Source organism: Uranotaenia lowii, chromosome 1 (assembly GCF_029784155.1).
Source record: "Uranotaenia lowii strain MFRU-FL chromosome 1, ASM2978415v1, whole genome shotgun sequence".
NCBI classification, from domain to species: domain Eukaryota; kingdom Metazoa; phylum Arthropoda; class Insecta; order Diptera; family Culicidae; genus Uranotaenia; species Uranotaenia lowii.
The window spans coordinates 49,133,461-49,143,733 of NC_073691.1; the positions used below are offsets into that span (position 1 = coordinate 49,133,461).

General features: G+C 30.7%; 1 protein-coding gene across 1 annotated transcript; it reads right to left on the minus strand.

The window, feature by feature from the left end:
- Nucleotides 1-338: 338 nt before the first annotated feature.
- Nucleotides 339-9,821, minus strand: LOC129756775 (forkhead box protein O-like). The gene is made up of 2 exons (XM_055753786.1): nucleotides 8,716-9,821; nucleotides 339-663 (listed from the first exon to the last, which is right to left on the minus strand). The coding sequence occupies exons 1-2, from the start codon at nucleotides 9,158-9,160 to the stop codon at nucleotides 590-592; spliced, it is 519 nt and encodes a 172-aa protein (XP_055609761.1). The 5' UTR covers nucleotides 9,161-9,821; the 3' UTR covers nucleotides 339-589.
- Nucleotides 9,822-10,273: the final 452 nt, after the last annotated feature.

The following is a 10,273-nucleotide window of genomic DNA, read 5'->3' on the forward strand; positions in this document are numbered from 1 at the left end:
AAGTCGTGATTGACACCGAACTTCAGTTTGTCTTAACCTAAACGTTTAAAAGGTATATCTCCAGATTTCGGGATTGATGTAAGAATTTGTGGCTCCCTGCCTTAAAATTCGAAACCATTTATCGAAAAGAACCAATCCCAATTGCTCTCTTTCATCACAGGAAACCGACGGGATGCCAACATTATTGGTGAGCTTTTTTTTTCTTTCTGCTGAAGCTTCTTCTCGGCTGAGAGTCGTCAAAATCCTCTGCTTTGCAGTGTTTTTTGTCTGTAAAATAAACGGAAAATAAGAAAAGTTTTAGCAATGAGTCATCTGAATGAATTGAGAAAAAATCTAACCTCTTTGAGTTCAGCGAAACTGCAGCCCACGATTGTGTTGGTGCGACGGTTTATTCAGCTTTGATGATTTAAGTTTTTGTGTCTTTTTAGTTTTTAATGTTTTTTTTTTTATCTTTCTGTTAAACAAAATAGGTTTTTTTTTCTGTGTTTTATGTAATTGCAAATTCTTAACGCAACAATCAGCAGCGTCATAACCTTCGATTATGGTGATGATGATAATGATGGTAGGCGGCAATCCGATGCCGTCGGTGTCAGTAGAGAAGTTGGAACAAGAAGTAAATCTTGTTGCAAAACACACATGAAGTGTGGGCAGGACTCAGGGCACCTGGAAAAAGAAGAGAGGGAAAATGTTAAAAAAAAGTTAATTTTTAAAAATATCTCTACATTTATTTAAAAAAAAACCTTTTAATTTCCATACATTCAAGGCATCAGAAATTCATAACAGTTACTAAACCCATTTTTTTTAAGTTTTTATCTCATTTCAAACACCTTTAAACAATTTTTCAATAGTTTTGAAAAATCAGTTTTGTCTATTTTTTGGCAAAATTTGCCTAGTGTCAAAAAAGTTAATTCTAAAAATAAGTTATTTCCGAAAACAATTTCTTTTCTCAAAAGATTTTTAGTCCATACACTGGTGGACAAAAGAACTTTTAAAACAGTAAAATAGAGGAATTATCAAAATGACAAAAATGACAAAAATGACAAAAATGACAAAAATGACAAAAATGACAAAAATGACAAAAATGACAAAAATGACAAAAATGACAAAAATGACAAAAATGACAAAAATGACAAAAATGACAAAAATGACAAAAATGACAAAAATGACAAAAATGACAAAAATGACAAAAATGACAAAAATGACAAAAATGACAAAAATGACAAAAATGACAAAAATGACAAAAATGACAAAAATGACAAAAATGACAAAAATGACAAAAATGGCGAAAATGACAAAAATGACAAAAATGACAAAAATGACAAAAATGACAAAAATGACATAAATGACAAAATTGACAAAAATGACAAACATGACAGAAATGATAAAAATGACAAAAATGACAAAAATGACAAAAACGACAAAAATGACAAAAATGACAAAAATGATAAAAAAGACTTAAATGACAAAAATGACAAAAACGACAATAATAACAAAAATTACAAAAATTACAAAAATTACAAAAATTACAAAAATTACAAAAATTACAAAAATTACAAAAATTACAAAAATTACAAAAATTACAAAAATTACAAAAATTACAAAAATTACAAAAATAACAAAAAATACAAAAATAACAAAAATAACAAAAATTACAAAAATTACAAAAATTACAAAAATTACAAAAATGACAAAAATTACAAAAATTACAAAAATTACAAAAATAACAAAAATTACAAAAATTACAAAAATTACAAAAATTACAAAAATTACAAAAATTACAAAAATTACAAAAATATCAAAAATTACAAAAATTACAAAAATGACAAAAATGACAAAAATGACAAAAATGAAAAAAATGACAAAAATGACAAAAATGACAAAAATGACAAAAATGACAAAAATGACAAAAATGACAAAAATGACAAAAATGACAAAAATGACAAAAATGACAAAAATGACAAAAATGACAAAAATGACAAAAATGACAAAAATGACAAAAATGACAAAAATGACAAAAATGACAAAAATGACAAAAATGACAAAAATGACAAAAATGACAAAAATGACAAAAATGACAAAAATGACAAAAATGACAAAAATGACAAAAATGACAAAAATGACAAAAATGACAAAAATGACAAAAATGACAAAAATGACAAAAATGACAAAAATGACAAAAATGACAAAAATGACAAAAATTACAAAAATGACAAAAATGACAAAAATGACAAAAATGACGAAAATGACAAAAATGACAAAAATGACAAAAAAGACAAAAATGACAAAAATGACAAAAATGACAAAAATGACAAAAATGACAAAATTGCCGAAATTGACAAAAATGACAAAAATGACAAAAATGACAAAAATGACAAAAATGACAAAAATGACAAAAATGACAAAAATGACAAAAATGACAAAAATGACAAAAATGACAAAAATGACAAAAATGACAAAAATGACAAAAACGACAAAAATGACAAAAATGACAAAAATTATAAAAATGACAAAAATGACAAAAATGACAAAAATGACAAAAATGACAAAAATGACAAAAATGACAAAAATGACAAAAATGACAAAAATGACAAAAATGACAAAAATGACAAAAATGACAAAAATGACAAAAATAACAAAAATGACAAAAATGCAGAAATTGACAAAATTGCCGAAATTGACAAAAAATGACAAAAAATGACAAAAAATGACAATAAATGCAAGAAATACAAAAACAATAAAATATACTCAAATTAAAATTTGATCAAAATAACCCAAAAAATAGAAATTAAAATTGCATATTTTATTACTCAAATATTAGTTATTTTTGTTATTTATATTTTTATTTTTTTATACAGTTTGGGACCAACTTATCTATTGATTATTTATTTAATATTGTTAATTTTTTTTTTAATTTGTTTCTGATTTTGTATTGCTTTTAAAACAAATAATTTATCTTTTTTTGCTATTATGCTAAAATGAGCTCCCGGATTAAACAAAAACTGCATTGGCAAAGCCAATATTCGAGTTTTTATTTTCTCATTATAAAAGGTCATGATTTTTTGCTTAACAGAGATATTCGTTATCCAGAATAAAAAGCTTCAAAATTTTTACTTAAAGGAGTAATTTTTCTGCAATCAAACTAAAGGTATGTTCATAGTCGGTTTTCTTAATTCTGTATGTAAGTTTTAACCACAAATCTATTGCAACCCTAAAGCTTACTAACAAATTCAACATGATATCAAACATAGACATTGTTGATAAAACAGTATGAAGATTTTTTGTTGCTAATTTGAAAGTTCACACGATATCTTCAAGTTTTAAATGTGGATTTGAAACGCAAACATGGAGATTCTCTGTTTTCATATTCAAACGGACAGAAAAGTTTTGCTTATCTGAATCAGGAAGATTTTTCCAGGCAACCGGATTTTTTTAGGAAAAAAAAGTTTTCAACGAACTCTATGATAAATGCAAATGTTCTAGCAACAAAATAAATGATCATAAAAATTTAACATATTTTTGTGAGGTAAACCGCTATCTATAAAAAGATTCGAAGAATGTTCGAGAAGAAGTTAGTTCACTACATTAAAAATAATATTTCAGTTAAAAATTTGTATTTTATATTTATGAAAAGAAATTTGCCTTGAGTCATAGAAAAATGCGTTTTTTTAAACGAAGTTTTGTTCCAAAAAAAACAACTAGTTTATAATATTTGGATTGACTGCTACCTTTGTATTTTAATATCTTTTGAACTTCTTTTCGTAGTTTTTTGCTTTTTTGTTAGATGCTTAAGAATAAAAAAAGCTTTGAAAAACCTTTAGATACAATTTTATGAACCCCATCAGCGACTTCCGTTTATCTTTGCTTGAAAAGAAATCACTCTACATACCTATCAATAATTTAAATAAATAATCTTTCGGAGTTAATATTTTTTTCATCAATTTTTCAACTAATTTCTAAGTAATATTTATGTAGTTTACATTGCAACACCAGCTTTGAATAAGGGTCTCGAAAAAAATATTATGAAAATGAGCCTCCATGAGGAAAAGGAAGTAATTCTTCTAACTATCTTATAAATGGAGGCGTTTTCTTTGTAACAACATCACGTATGAATGGTCGGTCGGAATGAAGTGAAATTTGGTATCCGAGGGTTTTTTGGGTCAGAGATGGTTTGTATAATAGTTTCAATAATCTCACTTTTTATGGAAGGTGGTCCCAATACAAATTCAACTTTATTTGTTACGATTTCCATAAGAATCGATTCGCGAACACGATGAAGTTAAGGACGGGTAGATGAAATCAAACATTTATTACGATTACATAAGAAGGTAAAACGAAGTTTACTGGGTCAGCTAGTATCACCATACAATTTTTTATGGATTATCAGAGGATGGGGAAGCTTATTCAAATTAATCAAATACAACAAATATAAAAATCATGAAAGTCTATTCTCAAATCATCACCTTAAAAAAAATTTAAAATAGACATGCTAGTAAAGAGAACTTCAAAACATCAAAGTGGTAGTTCACTGTTTTTTTGTATGTAGGTGAAATTTTAAGCAGTTCCAATAAACGTTCTATAAAATTCAAAAAAAAGCTATCGAAAAAAGTTTGACTTTCAGAAGGGTTAAAGAAATACCAGAGCTTTTTTTAGAGTGGTTCTAAGAATAACATCAGTATTTTAATTCGGAATTCATTAATTTTTATTTTATTTTAAAATTTTGCAGCATATTTATAAATTTATCTGCCTTATCGATGAAAAGTGATGTCTTTTTTAGTAAAGAAATCTTGAGATGAAATTGTTATTTATTTTTTTGAAGACGGATAGAAAGTTAGAAGAAATAAAAGATGGTGAAAAGAGTGGATCGGATTTATTTATAAGCATAATCATCACATATCAAATTTTTGTTCGGTACGGTCCAACTTTAATGAAGTGGTAGATACATACGTGATTTTAATGCTTCTGAATAAATTCGAAACACTCATTTTCACAATCTTTCATTCTTTCAAACTTTTTATTCGTCTTTAAAAAAAATCGTTCTCTTAAGATGTCCTCACCAAAAAAGAAGTCACTTTTCATCGATAAGGCCGATAAATAAAGTAACAAACATAAATAACGGTGATTAATCTCTTAATTAAATAAAATTAGGAATTTTCACAAGTATTTGAACTGAATTTTATTGTACTAGATATGACTATTTTTAATTTTCAGACACCATTCGACTTCAAAAATTTTCTTGACAAAATTGAAAAAAAAAATTAATTAAAACTCCATCGTTACAATTTCGCAATAAATAATGTTTAAAAAAAAAAACAATCACGAAGTAAGATATTCTTACGAAAATTAACAAAGTACATCCGAGTGAAGTCTGTGGACCCGATTGCTTTAGTTTTTTTTAAAAGTGTATGTATGTGTAATTTTTGGTCGAGATTTTAAATTTAGCTTTGAGCACCAAACACAGATATATAACTAAAACCTTCTTTCGAACCGATTCTAAGACTTAGTATATACATAAGGGTGACAATGGATGTAAAAAAAAATTGAAACATTTCTAAGTCATTTCGCATCAAAATTATAATTTTGATTTTCCGGATTTCTTTTTGTAACCCCTTGCGTGATTTTTAAGATCCTAAAGACGATGTTTTACCAATTTAAAATTATTCGAGACAAGACCAGATTTCGACGTTTTATCTATTTTTTAATCATTTGGCATCGATATTGAAATTTTCAACCTATTGTAATTTTTGAGAGTCAAAACCGCAACTTTTAGTACTTCGAGGCACCCCTGAAGCAAGTTCGATTGAGCTGAAATTTTGCACAGGTAGTTTTTCAGGCCAATCTGCAAAATGCTGAACAAAAATTTGGAATGTGATGACATTTCTACCCGCTTATTTTAACCATCTTTAATTTCTTCTTACTCTCTATCCGTCTATAAAATTTAATAATCTTATGATGTTCTTACTAAAAGGGACATCATTCCACCGATAAGGCCAATAAAATTAAAGAAACAAACATGAATTACGGTGATTTATCTCTTCAAAGTCTATATCATTGTTTTGAGGAATTCCCATTTGGCTACCATCCTGATGTACATACATACAGAATTAAAATCTACCAAATGACTGTTTACATTTTTGAGTTTTCATGATCCGCAAGGCCGGAACAAATATCAATTTGTTCTTTTTTCACACCCCCCCCCCCCCCCACCTCGAAATTTCCAAAAAACATTAGGGAGAAAATAAAAAAAGTTTAATGAATTTTTTGAAAATTTTATCAAATATTTGAAAGATTACAATAGCAAAAACCAAATTGTGAAAGATGGGATTTTATCACCATTTGAATCCTTGATTTGATCGAATTTTTCGCTAAAAAAACTTGATTTACAAGTTTAGTGCAATGATATAGTATTGTTGCATAAAAGCTTTCGTGCAGTTTGTTCCAATTTATCGGTATTTTTTAAATTATTTTGCACCTCACATAACAGTAGGTTTTCGATTTTATTATGTTCAAAAAAAAAATGGCACCTTGAAAATGGCAAAACCGTGAATTATGCGAAACTTAAAATTATAGTAGAAAAATGTATTTTTTTCGTCCTTAATGATTAATTATAATGTCTGTGGTAGTGGAGAGTTTTGTATCAATCAAAAAATTTGATGTATTTATCAAAATTTACTAAACACAAAGGATCGATTGCAGTTCAAATTATTCTTCTATATAATAATTTTCAGATTTTTCTTGAAGGAAAATTTTGTTTTATCAATTTTATAGTGTTCATCCAATTAAATTGAATTACAGACCCCGTTCGTTTTTGGCAACATTCGATTTTGGCAACATTCGATTTTGGCAACATCCGATTTTGGCACATGTGCCAAAATCGAACGGTTTTTAGAAACAACATTACAATTTAGTTTTCGTTATAACAGGACAAATTTAAATTAGACAAATACCACTAATACGATTTTGTGTTCTGAAATAGGATAAAATGCAACAAGAAAAACAAAAGTTAAAAAAAAATGTATTAAGTACTAAAAAATGGCAAAAATTTGAAAAATTCAAAAAGTTAAAAAACAAATTCAAACAAAAGACTGAAAATGACTAAAAACAACTAAAAAATGATGAAGAACGAAAAAAACAGCAAATATGACAAATGAACACAAACATTATAAACAAAACAAGATAAGTGCAAAATGCATCAAAAACATGATGAAAAAAAAATCAAAAATTACTAGAAATGGTCGGAAATTGACTAAAAATAACGTTTTTGATAATAATATTAGTTATTTTGTAAAAATGACTGATAAAAAGTGGAGAAAAAAAACCGTTCGATTTTGGCAACATTCGATTTTGGCAACACAAAATGTACGAGCGTGTTGCCAAAATCGAACGGGGTCTGTATTTAGTTTTAATGGGAACTTTACAGTCCTTATCTCTTATGTTGATTTAAAATAAGATTTCATAGGAAACTGCCTTAAGAAATTATCTTCTGCAAATTTGGTATTTAAATATTTTAATCTTAACATCTTTGAATAACTGAAAAATTAATCTTTCTGAATGATATTTTGTTACTTGCACAACTTAGACTTGCGAAGTGCGTTTCTAGAAATTTCTTCTATGATCTAGATAATCTTTTCTCTGTCATATTTTTCAGAAAAAAATCTGAGTCCCTTCTGTAGTGACTCCGTGTAGGGTAGCAAACATCCGAAATCACGATTCACAAAAATCACATTTTTTTTACACCATAGAACGAACGCGACTATCTTTCACAATATTACTTTACAGAATCTTCTCTTGTGTCTTACACGCTCACGCTATTCTGATAACATTTGAGTAAAATTATTGTTTGCGATGAGTAAACTAATTGTTTACGATACAGGAATTAACCCATTTACGGAATGAGAGTCTCCAAGTATGTTTCAAATAATTAATTTCAAATTGTTGATAATTTAAAGGAGATCAGTCATTCATCTCACTATTGTTAACCTTATTTCCTACACCTTCTTCGTTTATTAAGGCAAAACTAGAAGAATTTTATCTTCAAAAGAAAAAAAAACATTTTCAGACAACACTTAAGGCTGCTGAAACGGGATAACCAACAAAGTATACTATTTAAGAACGTCTACCAAGCACAAATAACAACACTAGCAACAGCTTGATATTGGAATACCTATGTCGATAATTACTAATTTTTTAAAAATTCCAATGACGATTTTCACTATAGGAACAGCTAAAGTAAGCTCAGTTCAATGACTATTCCATATTATTGAATGTTTTTTTTTTGTTTCGATTATAGTCGTTTTACCATCTAAAATATTATTGAATGCTTATATACCATAACATTGACCATAAAAAACATGAACAAAGACGCTCTACGCTTTTGAATTAATGTGCTGAAAATGGTTTCTAAAAAAGAGTGATAAGATCGAAACACTAATCGTGATAAAATCGAGCGTGAATTTGGCGAGTGATGAAGAAAATCGAACAGTGATAATATCGTAAAACTACTGTACAAATTTTCTTTTCCAAGATTTTTCGAAAAATTGCCACACATTGCATCACATAATTTAACTCTATCTCATTTCACTAAGGAAGCTACACGCAACATTCCCCCGCACTTTGTTTTTGAAAATAAAAATAAAACAAAAACATCACAAAAAAGAGGCCGTAATAAAACGAAAGGCACCTTTCTACGAGAAAAAAAACTCTTGCTCTCAGACTCACCTTCCAGGGTGTATCGATATAGCACCTGGTGCAGGACTCGCATCAACTGCCGATGGTGCTGCTGCCGCTGACTGGCAATAACATCATCATTATTGCTGCTATTGCTGTTTTTGCTGTTGCCAGCAGAGCTGCCCGACACCGTCTCTGTCTCCATCGACGTCGTCATCGTCGTCGTCGCCGCACTTTGACTTTCGCCACTTGCTGCACCGTGAAACGCACAACAGCTACCGGTGTTGAGCAGTTGAGGTTGCTCTTGCTGTTGTTGTTGCTGCTGCTGCTGTTGGTGCAAACTGATCGCACCTGGAGGACCTGCGGTAGCTGTTTGCTGTTGTTGTTGTTGTTGATGATGGTTGAACTGACTGTATCCATAGTAGAAGCTCTGCTGGCCACTGACGTAGAGCACTTCTTTAGGATCTTCCTCCTCGCAGTAGAAAGCGATTGCCATTTTGGTGTTTGGTTTTTATTGATGTTACAAGTTTTTATACTTAAAACGTTCTTCGACAACACTCGACTGCGAACACACAAAACGTTCTCGGTTCTCACTCCGGATCGAATGTTTGTAGTAAATCCATTTAGAGTTTTTCTTCTTATTTTTGAGCAGCGTAAAGAACACAACCTTTCAATAATAATAATCGAAGGCACTTAGAAATGTTTTCTTCCGTTGTTCACCGCACCGCAGTCGGTGGAGAAATGCTATGTTGTTCTCTGTGAGTTCTTCCAACGGACGCAAAGCGAAACGGCCCAAAACAAAAACCTGTTCCGTGTCTTCCGAAGGCTTTGCACAAAACAACACACACCCGGTTCGAAGGCCTGGCTGGCGTTGGGTTAGGCCGATTTGATTCTTCCAACTGCAAGGGAGAGGCCCCAAAGGAGCTGGAGAAAATTTAATCACAAACCAAACTGAGCCTCCCAAACACGGAGAGCAAGCGGGAGAGCGAGTCTATTTTATCTGGCTCTAAGGACCACAAGCGAAATGAAAAACACGACGTAAACAAAGCAAACCACTCGAAGCAGTGTAAACACACGCAAGCACGAAACGATTCCTTCACTGGTTGACTTTTCCAGAACAGAACAAATGCATCCGCACGGACTGACTGCCGATCAACGACTAACGATGGCAGCCCGAGCAAAGGATCTGAATTACCTCACTCCATTCGGCCCAAAAAACAAACCTTCGGTAGCACCCGATTCAACAGTTTGAATCGTGAAAGCCGAAGTTCTTCTAACACTACCAAAAAACCGTCTTTGTATGGGTTGCAACGTTGCAGTGTTGCAGTCGAAAGTCGCGCAACAGCGCGACAAAATCCTCAAATCACGCTACAGAACCTTCAAAGTTGCGTCACACCCCCTCCACCGTGCGACATTTTCGTGGAAAAGTCACGCAACATCAACTGCAACAGACGCAATGTCACGTTCTGGAGTGCAACATTCCCGGTTTTCTTTCGGGAAAGGAAAAACAGTTTCACTGGCTCGTCGTGTATAGTCCTATTCCAGGAAAATAGGAGGTTCTTTACCACGGGGTTCAGTTGGGTTGGGGTTGTGGTGAATCCTTGCGACG

Excerpts from the sequence above, each read along its gene's own strand:
- LOC129756775 (XM_055753786.1), bottom strand. The coding sequence starts at position 9,160 with ATGGCAATCGCTTTCTACTGCGAGGAGGAAGATCCTAAAGAAGTGCTC. Across the intron at positions 664-8,715 it reads ATATCGATACACCCTGGAAG|GTGCCCTGAGTCCTGCCCAC; the intron begins GTGAGTCTGAGA and ends TTCTTTTTCCAG.